Consider the following 14,258-nt stretch of genomic DNA (forward strand, 5'->3'; position numbering starts at 1 on the left):
GCTAGAGGACAGTCAGGCGGAAACTCCTACTTACTCTCAACATGTGGTGCCAAATACTGGAGATTTGTCTCAAGGTAGCACAGTAAACTCAATACCCCTGGATGCTGGAGTGATACAGTATCTTACAAAGCTGCCAGAGCTGACCATAAATCACTGCTGTTATGGCTCTCTGGAGATAACATTAAAGCTACCTGTGAAAGAGTGAAATATTAAAGGAGAAGTATTTTTCATCTCCAAAATAAAAACAGACCTGCATAGTGCCCTGGGTCTTATCAATCAAGCTCTCCTCTTTAACATAACTACAAGACCACCTGGGCAGTGCAATCTTGAAAATGCTTTAAAATTTGATGTTTGAACTACACTGAACAAAAAATATAAACACAACATGTTTTTTTTATTTTAAATTTTACTAGGCAAGTCAGTTAAGAACAAATTCTTATTTTCAATGACAGCCTAGGAACAGTGGGTTAGCTGCCTGTTCAGGAGCAGAATGACAGATTTGTACCTTGTCAGCTCAGGGATTTGAACTTGCAACCTTTTGCTTACTGGTCCAACATTCTAACCACTAGGCTAAGCCAATTGTTAAGTGTTGGTTCCATGACTCATGAGCTGAAATAAAAGATCCCAGAAATGTTCCATTCACACTAAAAGCTTAAGTCCCTCAAATGTTGTGCACAAATGTGTTTACATCCCTGTTAGTGAGCATTTATTCTTTGCCAAGATAATCCATCCACCAGACAGGTGTGGCATATCAAAAAGCTGATTAAACAGCATGGTCATTACACAGGTGCACCTTGTGCTGGGGGACAATGAATTGCCACTCTAAAATGTGCAGTTTTATCACACAGCACAATGCCACAGTTGTCTCAAGTTTTGACTGCAGGAATGTCCACCAAGCTGTTGCCAGAAAATGTCATGTTCATTTCTCTACCATAAGCTGCCTCCAACATAGTTTTAGACATTTTGGCAGTGCGTCCAACCCGCCTCACAAACGCAGACCAATGTTGTGAACAGAGTTCCCCATGTTGGCGGTGGGGTTATGATATGGGCAGATATAAGCTATGGACAACGAACACAATTGCATTTTATCAATGGCAATTTGAATGGACAGAAATACTGTGACAAGATAATTTTGAGGCCCATTTCTTTTAAGGTACAGTATATGTGACCAACAGATGGGTATCTTTATTCCCAGTCACGTGAAATCTATAGATTAGGGCCTAATGAATTGATTTAAATTGGCTGATTTCCTCATATGAACTGTAAATTGTTGAGCATAACGTTTATATTTTTGTTCAGTATATTATGTACATTGACAACAGATAAATAGATCCAAACTATCAACTTTGTATATCTAAAATATCTCTAAAACCCACAGCTTGTCAAATCCAATGATGTGTATATATAAACCCTGGAACGAGTCATGCTATGCATTGGCCAATTAGAGGCTTTGAAGCCACTGGCTGCCATATTGGTACTCCCCAGAATGAGAAGTCTTCCATAGGAGTATTTCAATAAAATGTTTCATGGACAAAATTAAGTGTATTTTAGTATTTATATGATGAATTGGGGACAGTAACCAATGATGTGTATAAACCCTGGATAACTGACAGGTGGTGCTGAATTGAAGCCACCTCGGAGCCATCTTGGTATTCCATTGTCAAAAAAGATTTTGGAAACTATAGAAATGCATTTGTTAATGTTTACATTCGTTTTTAACACGTTTATTATATTACAGACACCTTTAATGCATACGTTTAAATAATATGCGAGCTAAACATTAATGTAATAATATATATATTTTTAAATGAGAGTACTAATGTTACTGTCCCCTCTACAACAAAAAAAGCTTAAAGACATAATTTTGTCCTTAAAACATTTAATTGAAATACTATAGGATTCCATTAATTCCTGTGGAGCACTGTTCCACCTGGGCAGTGCCAATATGGCCGACCGGTGGCTTCAAAGCCTCTCAATGACCAAAACATAGAAATAGCAACCCAGGGGGTATAGACATCACTAGCAGTAACATTACTACCACAGATAGAACAATTAGGCAGATATTTCACCGGATGTATAAATCTGAAGCATCCGGCTTGCGTTTCCACTCACTACCAAATATGGTGACAAGAAGAAGCCAATTGGCCGGCAGTGGGAGAAGATGGTATGAGATGGATTTTGGCCGAGATATTGCACATTTTCTCATCGATTAAACTTTTGATCTCAAAACAGTTTTCTGTTCCCAAAACTACAATCTGTTACGTACAGAGTAGACTAAGTTCTGTAGATTTTACCCTTCGACATAGTTAAAAACTTGCGTTGTTTAGAAGGAATGCAAGGGTGAATTGAGTTATTGCACATGCGCACTTCACAGAGTAGGCGCTCCCTACTACGACAGGCTGTGGTCTATAAAGGGTTAGTTATAAAAAAATATATTTGTTAGTAGACCTATACTGTGAATAAATGCTATATTTTTTAATTTTATTTGTTTATGTTCCGTTCACATAATATAATTCAAACATATGCAGTAAGGTGTCTAATAGAATATACTTGTCAAAAACAAATGTAGACATTAATAAATGCATTTCTATAGCTTCCAAAATATGGCTGCACGGTGGCTTCAATACAGAGCCCCCTGTCAGTCAGCCAGGGTTTATACACATCAATTGTAAAATCCCCCAAAATATGTAATAGAATAGACCAGCATTATCTATTTTTTGAACTGGACTCTGGATCTTTCAGTATTACATAAGGTGAAAGAAAGGTTGCCAATAGGTTCTCAACTGGTCACAAAATGTTCCACAATCCTGTACATTAATATGAAGAATACTTTACCTGCTGAGGGGCAATATTTGCTGGAGATCAGTAAAAAAACAATTATACTTAGGACACAAAAGCGCCACCATGTGGCAATACTGCGTAGACCCGCCATCAGAAAAGTGAAATAGAACATAGCGCTTCATTATTCCCCGGAATTTCTTGTTATAATGTATGTTGTTCGTGTTATTTTTTTTAACTATCAGAAATGCATATTGGCTTAGTATTGCTTCTTACCTTAGCATTATACAACAAACATCAGTGAAGCACATTAAGATGTTTTGTATTGCTAATTTACTGGAAACTAGTGCAACGAAAATGCTAATTTAGGCCTAAATAAAGATGCCATTGTTTTTCTTTAGCTACCTACTGAATAATACAGATTTAAGACATTTGATGTGTTTCATTATAGCCCGTCGTACATTCACTGAGACATCATGCCTATATTATAGTGAGCGAATGATTATTGTCCCCTTCATTTCGCCGTACATTCTCCCTCTACAACCAAAAAGATGGCAGAAGCACCTCCATGGCCCAGACAGTTTTTCTGTCACAGATGTTCGGAAGAGATCAGCCCTCGCCTCCCGGTAAGTAACGTTGACAAGAAGCAAGAAGTTAAAGACAATCGTCGTGGAGAGTAGATACATTGATGTTGGTCTTGAACGTTTGGAGTCCTTAACATTTCTAGCTAGCTAACAGCCACTCTGGCTAGTATCTAGCTAAGCAGTACGCTAACGTGAGCTAACCAGATTGTCCATGTCTGGCAACTGACAGTTATCTAATGAGAACTAGTTAGCTAATATTTTAAGCTGGAATGATGGTGTGTGAAATCAGAGACTCGCTATCTGGTTAACCAACTAACCTAACCGTATCTGATATGGTTTTCGGTTAAGATGGCTAGTTAATTAGCCAGCCTGTCTCGAGTTGCGTCGGTTGTAACTAGCTACTGTAACTAGCTTGGCTGTGTACGTGCTAACTAGTTTACTTAGCTAGGGCATTACATTTATGCAAGATATAAATGTGACTCACATATCTAGCTAGCAAGAAATCAGACATGATGGGACAAGCACTCTTAGCCAAGGAATGCATCAGAACGTCCTTTGATATCAGTCAGCAATGCTTGGCAATGGCATGTGATGACAGTTACGTCCAGATTAGCAATGAATGATTACTAAAGGATTTCATTCAGTGTCCAAACGTCCTGTAGGCCTTATGACTACATCCAGTTCAGCAGCAGCAGAGGACGATTTGTATTTACCTGGTCGTGAGATATTGACTTAATTAACCATTCTCTCCAAGGAACAGTTTATTGTAAATATTTCCATTATGGCATTAAGGTTATCTCTAGAAAGCGTATACATAGGTTGGTCATTTGCTGGCATATTCCAATGCCAAATGTAAAATATTATGTCTAGTGTTGAAATGCTAGTCATTGACAATGGCATGTTGCTTTCTTTCTGTGTGCGTGCCATTCAGTTAAATCACACCAGCATAACAGTCAGGGCCTGGAACAATCTGTCATAGTATACTAAAGGTGTGTCTCACAATGAAATGTTCATCTGTAGGCTTTCCCCAGTTTGGTGCTAATGACAACTGAATAACATACTGAACACATTTCAAGTCCTTCCAGGATTATTTGTTGATTATGCATGTTCTTTGAAGCTGTCCACGTTCATGGTTGAATGTAGTGAAGTAGGAATTCAATAGCTATATGCTCAATGTGTGGTAGTGAATGTGAAAAGGACACCTAAAGTCATTGTAATATTTGTTTGCAGGATTACACATGTCCACGGTGTGAATCTGGCTTCATTGAGGAACTGCTGGAGGAAAGAAGGTTTGTTAAATGTGTGATGGCAGGCATACTGTTGACATTGTGGTTAAAGATTTCAATTGATTTTGTCACTTGGCATCACATAACTTTTCACCTATGATTACACCAATCTGGTCAAGAGGGTGTGCACAAATATAAAAACATCTCTCCAAAATTGTTAACTGTTATTTTTTATGCTTCTCTTCTTGAACAGCAGTGAAAATGGGTCCACAGCCACCATCTCCAGCGGTGATCAGAACCAACAGTCGTTAGAGGTTTTTGCAGCTTATTCATTCTGCTTATTGATAAACCCAGGCTAGACCACGATATTATCTTAGCAAACACAAAAGCACACCTCTGTGCATTCTGGAAAGATTCTATCAGTTGAATTTTGATGTAGTTGGGATTTCTGTTGACTATTAACATTGAATAATACAGAAAGAACTCCAAGTAATTTATGAATGCGGCTGTATGTTAAATGTCCTTTTCTTGTAGAATGTGGACTCTTCACACATGGCTACATTCCCATCGGGTTACGGACAATTTGCTCTGGGTGTCTTTGACGACTCCTTTGATTTTGGAGCGGGGCAGGGAACAGAGGACAACCGCGACACAGAGAACCGGCGGGAACAGGAGTTGGCATCACGGCAGCGTTACGGCGCCAGGCAACCTCGCGGCCGCCATGACATCCGGGGACAGGCAGGGAGACATGAGGGAGTGCCCACTCTAGAGGGGTAAGCTCAGTGACTTGTGGGACCTTTTTAACTTTAGACCTGTCAGCAGTTCCCAGTGACAGGCTTGTCTCTTTTCCTCTGAGCTTTGATGATTTAGCTTGTCAACCATGTTCTATGTAAGCAATGAGGAAATTAGGTTTCATTTTTGGATGCATGCATAACATAATCATGTTTTTTTTGTCATGTGTAGAATCATTCAGCAGCTAGTGAATGGAATAATCGCCCCTACGGCAATGCCAAATATTGGTGTGGGACCCTGGTGAGTATAATTAGTCTCAGGATACTGGGATGTACTATGCCCCTTTTTTAAATTCATTTTTTATGTTAAACTTTGAAGTCAGCCAACTGACTCTTTTTCTTCCATCTGATATTTTTTAAATTTTTTTATTCCTTTTTATAGGGGCGTGCTCCACTCAAACCCCATGGATTATGCCTGGGGTGCCAACGGACTAGATGCAATCATTACACAGGTACGTATTGACTGTTTACCACTCGCATTATTAAAGTTTCTAAATTAACTGGCAAAAAGCACACAAATGCCTGCATATTTGCATTGTGAAAATGGTTGCGTTTGGGCAGCAAGATCTGCGTGGTATGAAATAAAAATGTATTTTTTATGTGTCCCTTAGTTATTAAATCAATTTGAGAACACTGGGCCTCCCCCAGCTGACAGGGACAAAATCAAGAGCCTTCCCACAGTCCCAATCACACAGGAGCATGTTGGTGAGTGACCCTGAACATTAACACACATGTACAGCACAGTCAATTGCATCACCTGTGGGCTGGACTTGTTGTGGTCTTGTTCTTTTTCTACGGAGGTCTGTGGGTCATAGGGTTTGGTGGTGTTTTTAAGGCATGTACATCTTGAATTTGTTTTGTTTCCAGTCTCAGGTCTAGAATGTCCAGTGTGTAAAGAAGACTACAGTGCTGGAGAAAATGTTAGGCAACTTCCATGTAATCATTTGTTTCATAATGATTGCATAATACCTTGGCTTGAACAGGTAAGACCTTTCCACTCATATACCCTTATTTTAGTGCTATCATTGACAAAACCTATATGACCTTACCCCCCCCATCACCTAACCACAAACATATATTGGCCCACATATATTCTCCAAGGCAAGTTAAGTGGTCAGTAAAAGCTACTGGCCCTACTTTAAATTCTTGAAGATGACTAATTATATAGTGATGTCTTCTGTGTTTGTGCCACTGTGTGCTTCCACAGCACGACACATGTCCAGTGTGCAGGAAAAGCTTGAGTGGACAGAACACCGCTATGAATCCTCCAGGTCTATCAGGGATGAACTTTGCCGCGGCCTCATCCCCTACACCCCCGTCCTCCACTTCAACCAACAACGAGAACTCAGCCAACAACTGCTAAAAAAACATTCCCCACCTCACACCACCCTGTGAACTGCCCTGAGTGGGTGCCAGTCTCTGGCTGTAGAGGGGAACTAAGAGCACACACCCAGTCTCATTCTCACTTGGAGCGCTGTCTCACACTGGACTGGAGCCAGCAGGAATCCAATCAAATGAAAGTCGATGCGTTTCTTCCCCACCTGAGGCTCTCCTCAAGCCTTCAGGAATGGTGCGCCTTGCCGGGTGGAAGGCTGACCCCCTGCCTGGGGAGAATAGGAACATTAGGAGGGGGGGGGGGGGTCACTCTGGATAATCTCATCATGCAACAACCGGTCAAGCCAGTTAGTCCTGCATTCTGAGGGCAGACAAGGGTGGGAGGTTTTTTCTGGTCTCTTACCAAGACAGAGTTGTTTTACAATGAGAGGTATATTAATTTTAATACTTTGGATGCACAGCAATTTGTGAAAAAGGATAAATATATTGTATTCACTTTTTTTTAAGTTGCATCCATATCTGTACAGTTGTAGGCCTCAAAATTGAACTTTCAGGAGTGGAGGAGAAAGGAGGCTAAGTATAGGATGTCTACTTGGTTTGGATTCTGCATCTTGTTTCCATGGATTGGAAACATCTTATCAGATTTTAAGTTTTTCTTTTTTTTTTTTAACAAAAGTACGTATGAATTTATCATTCATACTTAAAAAAAAAAAAACTTTCTCAAACAATAACAACCCTACATAAACAAAAGACCAATAAACCGATGCACACAAATTTCAACCAACATTGACGACATTACACCTGATCACACCCACCTGTTCCCACCGCAACCATACACATCACGTATATATCTCAACTACACTCCCCCTTCATCCCCGGGAACTTTCCAGTGCTTGTAGCACTATGCCATATGGCCTCAAATTGCACTGTTCTGATTCTTTGTAGCCCACACCTTTTTAAAATATTTAAATAATTTGATTCATCCACTGTTGTAGTGATGGAGGATAATTTTATTTCCAGTTTGAGTATAAGTATGGTCCACCTGATTTGGATATCGAAGTTTCTTACTGACTTAAGTTGCACTGATATCATTGTTTTGCTCTTCCAATTAAGAAACAAACTACATTTGGCTTGGGGCTTTTTGGAAAATTTGTTTGGATGCTGGATTGTCAAATGTTACTGAATTCCTCTAACTACAGAGGGAAAATCCATTGTAGTTAACCTTCTAGACACATTCTAACTCAGCCTTTTTTCTTATTCAATCATACATAATCAGTGAGTTTCCGTGCATTTTTTTTTATACATGAAGTTAAATGTAAAAAAAATCACAAAATTAAGTGAAATATTGATTTGCAGATGATGTAAACCCCTGAACAAAACAATCAATTTAAAAATAAAGCTGTTTTGGGTGCTACCGCTCAATATTCAAGTGAATGATTCTATATTGGTTTATTTATATCTATATAAGCTTATCATAAATATGTATGGATGGACATTTAGTGCTCGGTAGTTCAAACATCTATATAATTTATATATTGTCCCAGAAATGATAATGCTATCAGACCAATATCTTATTACTCATGGGTTATCTAGTAGATTTCAGTCACTCAGTCTATTACTTATGCATTTCCTCATGACGACATGGGTTTGACACTAGGTGGGAGTGTAATACAAAATGGCTACTGTTTGTCACGCAACCCTCTGATGTGGTTGCCTGAAACAACTATTCAATACAGTTTGGAATTGTAGGTAATTGTTTTGTCACCCTATATAAAACAAAGCCTTGTTGCATAATGGACATAACGATTGTTTTCAAGGGCTATAATCAACAATTGTTCTGGGTGTCTCATACTCCCATTTAGAGCAATGATATAACATTTACTACCCTGAGAAGTTGTGAACTCACCAGAGGGTAATACAATGAACTCATTAATGACCAACACTGGAAATTACACACCCCTCTTTGGCAAGGTGTTTGGTTAAGGGAAAATAATTGTCCAGTTTTTTTTAAACTTGTGAGATCCAACAAAGGGCATGTCTTGGATAAACGTTACACAACAAATCCAGTGCATGCTGTATTTTAGGACCAAATATTTAATTACACGGTATCTAATGTACTTTAAGTATCATTGAATATGCCTATTGTACAATACACCCAATGCAACATTGGTGCCTCTCTTTTAATATGAACATCATGAACGAGTTCACATTTTTAGCTTCTTAAACCGAGTAACTTGTACATTTGCAAGAGTAGACATGGCAAGTCTTAAACTTATATTTGAAGAATTGCTTGCCACAATTCTGTTTATATTATAATACAAAACAATTGCTCAAGCTGTCAGTTCCTCCAAAGAAATGTAGTGGGTCTCTAGATTCATTGCCACTGATACACCTACCTATTAAGTGAGATTTCCTGAACCACTTTAAGAGTAAACCATAATAAATGGTTGTCTGTTATTGTGCGAGAATAACATCCATGAGTAACATGCCCCCCCAAAAATTGAGCATTTGCTTTATTGTCATTTTCCGAAGGGGAGTTTGTTAAAAACCGTATGAATTCCCAATCTGGCCCTCATACCATCATGGCCTCCTAATCACCCCCAGTTTCAAACTGGCTAATTCATCCCACCTCCTCTACCCTGTAACTATACCACAGGTCCTTGCAGTAAAAGGGAAATTGTTCTTAGGCAATTTACCTGGTTAAATAAAATAAATAAACTGCTAACTCGATAGGCGATGTCATGGCGACGTTGGCTAGCTAAACTCATGCGCAGCAACACGTCATCCGGCCAAACTGAGCATGTACAGGCCGTCAACTTAAAAGGAGTGGACGTTGAACACATTTATAGCGGCAAAAAATATATAACCATGGTATGTATGAAAGGGATAATTATCTCGGGGCTCTATGCGTTCTCTGGAGAATAATGCAACTCCGTGGAAGGTCAGTTCCACTCTGCTAACGTCGTGAAACACATCTTCCACGTCGTTCATTATTTTCCACAGACCGCATAGCCCTTCGTTGATTACCCCTTCCATCTGTACTGTTTTGGGTGGATGACTATTTAGAGTTTAAATACATCTTTATCTTTACAATCTAACTACATAGACCTATCTGTGTGATCCAAATTTCCATAGAGTAAGATGTTTTTGTGGACTCCATTTAATCACATTTGTTACAATTCCATGTTGCACAATCACAAATAATAATGAGGAAGGTTCATGGGCATTACGTAATGAAATACAATGGAGCATATCCCATTCAAGTAGCCTATGTACTCACTACCTAGTTATATTTTGAGAAAACCAACACAAAAATACAAAACAAGTCTAGTGAATGTTAGAAAGAGCTTGGGCTGGTATTAAATTCCTTATCATCAGGATGTTCATTCATTGGAACATTTTTATTTAGTTTTTATTTCACCTTTATTTAACCAGGTAGGCTAGTTGAGAACAAGTTCTCATTTGCAACTGCCACCTGGCCAAGATAAAGCTTAGCAGTGTGAACAGACAACACAGAGTTACACATGGAGTAAACAATTAACAAGTCAATAACACAGTACAAAAAAAGGGGAGTCTATATACATTGTGTGCAAAAGGCATGAGGAGGTAGGCGAATAATTACAATTTTGCAGATTAGCACTGGAGTGATAAATGATCAGATGGTCATGTACAGGTAGAGATACTGGTGTGCAAAAGAGCAGAAAAGTAAATAAATAATGTTGAGGCGGCAGGTAGCCTAGTGGTTGGTCAATAACCGAAAGGTGCTCAGATCGAATCCCCGAGCTGGAAAGGTAGAAATCTGTCATTCTGCCCCTGAACAAGGCAGTTAACCCACTGTTCCCAGGCTGTCATTGAAAATAATTATTTGTTCTTAACTGACTTGCCTAGTTAAATAAAGGTATAAAAATGGATCATGTTCAGCTTTGTGTCCATTGTTTTACTATTAGATTTGTATGTATTGTTGTAAATTGTTAGATACTATTGCACTGTTGGAGGTAAGAACACAAGCATTTCGCTACACTCGCAATAACATCTGCTAAATATGTGTATGTGACCAATAAATATTGATTTATCAAGAGTAACAGAGGATAATGCCATTTTCGCGTTTCCTAGAAAAAACATAAGTTGTCCGACTTGTCCGCTGTTGGTGCACGTGTACCTCCACCCACTTTACTCTCCTGACTTTCGCCTACTTTCACCTTTACCACTCAAACGCGCCATTTGACTCCTCAAACCCTGGCCTTATCTGCTAACGGAAGTATGAAGAGTCTGTTTCCGCAAGCGTTCCCGGAAGTGATGCTGCGCCTCTGGGTTTAGAAACTCTGTGGTTTGGTAATCAAATCTATTTTGGTCACGCCCGAGCGTCATGTCATGTGTACGTGCTAGTTCACGACGTGACTGATTAAATTGAGGAACAAGTAGAGGACGACCAACTCGGTCGATGGTGGAGCAGAGCTAACGTATTATTTTTTTTTTCTGAAAGTATATATCTGTGCTAGAAAAGGACATCGTCGAAATGAAATATCTGTGGGGTTTAGGTGCCCTCCTCTTGTGCTTGTACCAAGTCGATGCCCTGACAGGTAATATTTTTAGCTTGCTTTCTAGCGAGTTAGACATCATACAGTCATTGAGTAAGACTAACTCGATTGTGTGTGTCGTGCTAACTCACTGGCTTGATAGCAAACAAGCTAACTTTGGCGCTTTTCAAATATTGATTTGATATAGTGCTTTCGTAAACGTAGCTAAGACATTATTTTTTACAGCTGAATGTTTTCCCAACGTTTTTAAATCAGTCTTTGCCATCGAGCTACTTTAGAAAATGAACCGCTGGCTAGGAAGCATAACCTTCTTTTGTAATGCGCTAGCAATGTTTGCTAACGTTAGCTAGTATAATGGAACCAGCGTTCCAAGCGTAGGAGCCATTGATCATTTCAGACTGCTTCTCCGTAGGGTTTTTAGCGGTTTGCCTCGTCCACTGTTGGCTCCATGTGAACTACAATTCCGACGCATTTAGAAACTTCTATCATCCCTTGCTAAAAATGTTTTACAAACATATGCTGATATGCCACTTTCATATCAGCGAGGAAGACTTTAAAAAATATATACACTTAGCTACTGTAGCAGTTTTGCACAGATCCATATGCTGTGTGCCAGAAAACAAATATATCAAAATTATCTATATAGCCCTAGTTACATCAGCTGATATATCAAAGTGCTGTACAGAAACCCTAGCCTAAAACCCCAGCAAGCAATGCAGGTGTATAAGCACGGTGGCTAGGAAAAACTCAATAGAAAGGCTAAAACCTAGGAAGAAACCTAGAGAGGAACAAGGCCAGTCCTCTTCTGGCTGTGCCGGGTGGAGATTATAAAATACCAAGCGTACCATTGATTGTTTACGATGAGCTGCACTGGGGTAGGAATGCATTGTGGGGCCGGTGTAAGATTTAGGTCGGAAAACGCACCTCTTTGCAGGGATGGGCTATGCCACTGTGCCCCAAATTGTACTTCTATCCGTAACTGATACAGCAAGAATATTTAAATAATGCTTGTTTTCCTGTAAAACTGTCCTTCTCGTCCTCATACTAGCTAGCGTTTGGATGGTGTTAGCCAATCAGCTCCTTTGTTCTACGTGAAGTGCCATTACACAATGGCTGCCGTGTCTACAGCTCGCTAGCATGAGAACAAGAAGTACACTTTACCAGAACTAAATACAGTTGAAGTCATACACTTAGGTTGGAGTCATTAACTTGTTTCTCAACCACTCCACAAATGTCTTGTCAACAAACTATAGTTTTGGCAACTCAGTTAAGGACATCTACTTTGTGCATGACACAAGTCATTTTTCCAACAATTTTTTAGACAGATTATTTCACTTATAATTCCCTATCACAATTCCAGTGGGTCAGAAGTTTACATACACTAAGTCGACAGTGCCTATTAAAAAGCTGGGAAAATTCCAGAAAATGATGTCATGGCTTTAGAAGCTTCTGGTAAGCTGATTGGCATAATTTGAGTCATTTGGAGGTGTACCTGTGGATGTATCAGCCAAGACCCACAGAAAAAAAGATAGATATCCACAAGTCTAGCTCATCCTTGGGTGCAATTTCCATACGCCTGAAGGTACCACATTCATCTATACAAACAATAGTACGCAAGTATAAACACTATGGGACAACGCAGCCATCATACCGCTCAGGAAGGAGACTCGTTCTGCCTCATAGAGATGAACGTACATTGGTGTGAAATGTGCAACTCAATCCCAGAACAACAGCGAAGGACCTTGTGAAGTCCTATATCGACATAACCTGAAAGGCTGCTCAGCAAAGTAGCCACTGCTCAAAAACCACCATAAAGCCAGACCATGGTTTGCAACTGCACATGGGGACAAAGATTGTACTTTTTGGAGGAATGTCCTCTGGTCTGCTGAAACAAAAATATAACTGTTTGGCCATAATGACCATTATGTTTGGAGGAAAGGGGGGGGGGGGCTTACAATCTGAAGAACACCATCCCAACTGTGAAGCAAGAGGGGTAGCAGCGTCATGTTTTGGGGGTGCGAGCAAGGAGGCCTACAAACCTGACTCAGTTACATCAGCTCTGTCAGGAGGAATGGGCCAAAATTCAACCAATTTATTGTGGAAGGCTACCTGAAACGTTTTGACCCAAGTTAAACAATTTGAAGGCAATGCTACCAAATACTAATTGAGGGTATGTAAACTTCTGACCCACTGGGAATGTGATGAAAGAAATAAAAGCAGAAATAAATCATTCTCTCTATTATTTTGACATTTCACATTCTTAAAATAAAGTAGTGATCCTAACGGACTTATGGCAGGGAAGTTTTACTAGGATTAAATGTCAGGAATTGTGTAACTGAGTTTAAATGTATTTGACTAGGGTGTATGGAAACTTCTGACTTCAACTCTATTTATATATTGTGGATAAAGGTACCGTAGCATATCCCATTCATGCATTAGGGTAAGTTTTCCGCCCCCCGTGCAGCTCACTGAAGTGTAACGGTAGGGTATTTTCTAGCAACCATCCGATGAACTATACTTTGGCGACACTGTTCGATCACGCTAGATGACTTATTAGCCCGGGGGTGGCCGTGTCTGACTTTGGTAGCGCCAGCGCTGTAGTATGGCAGTATGGGAACACTGACCCTTTAAAGGTGTGTAGTATTTGAACTTTTTTTTTTTTTTTTACATGATTTCTCGCTGATATGAAAGATGGCTAATTTCCTTGTTTACAAAATTTTACCGCAAGTGATGCATGCTATTATTAAGAACGAGCGTCTGGGCTTTTAACCAAACTCAGCCGGCAAGAAAATACTATGTTTAGTAGAGGCGCTAAAGGTAGTTAGCATCTATGAATGGCTTTACCAGGTAGTTAATTTAAACACATGGCAGTGATCAAAATCACTGCCTTGTAACGGTTAACGCTAGGTAAAATAGTTGATTTTGCAATTGGAACCTGCCATCATAAAAATAGTTTGCCATCATAAAAATAGTTTGCCTATTTAAAACAAGTTATTTAATAAAACT

General features: G+C 39.5%; 1 protein-coding gene across 1 annotated transcript; it reads left to right on the top strand.

Moving 5' to 3' along the window:
- The first annotated feature begins 3,285 nt into the window (after positions 1 to 3,285).
- Positions 3,286 to 8,148, top strand: LOC135512756 (E3 ubiquitin-protein ligase RNF126-like). The gene is made up of 9 exons (XM_064935101.1): positions 3,286 to 3,404; positions 4,593 to 4,651; positions 4,842 to 4,902; positions 5,123 to 5,361; positions 5,552 to 5,620; positions 5,762 to 5,831; positions 5,991 to 6,084; positions 6,247 to 6,362; positions 6,587 to 8,148. The coding sequence occupies exons 1-9, from the start codon at positions 3,330 to 3,332 to the stop codon at positions 6,740 to 6,742; spliced, it is 939 nt and encodes a 312-aa protein (XP_064791173.1). The 5' UTR covers positions 3,286 to 3,329; the 3' UTR covers positions 6,743 to 8,148.
- Positions 8,149 to 14,258: the final 6,110 nt, after the last annotated feature.

This window comes from Oncorhynchus masou, chromosome 24, assembly GCF_036934945.1.
Source record: "Oncorhynchus masou masou isolate Uvic2021 chromosome 24, UVic_Omas_1.1, whole genome shotgun sequence".
NCBI classification, from domain to species: Eukaryota; Metazoa; Chordata; class Actinopteri; order Salmoniformes; family Salmonidae; genus Oncorhynchus; species Oncorhynchus masou.

Coding starts and splice junctions, on each gene's coding strand:
- LOC135512756 (XM_064935101.1), top strand. CDS start 3,330: ATGGCAGAAGCACCTCCATGGCCCAGACAGTTTTTCTGTCACAGATGT. Junction 4,652..4,841: donor GAACTGCTGGAGGAAAGAAG/GTTTGTTAAATG, acceptor CTTCTTGAACAG/CAGTGAAAATGGGTCCACAG. Junction 6,363..6,586: donor TAATACCTTGGCTTGAACAG/GTAAGACCTTTC, acceptor GTGCTTCCACAG/CACGACACATGTCCAGTGTG.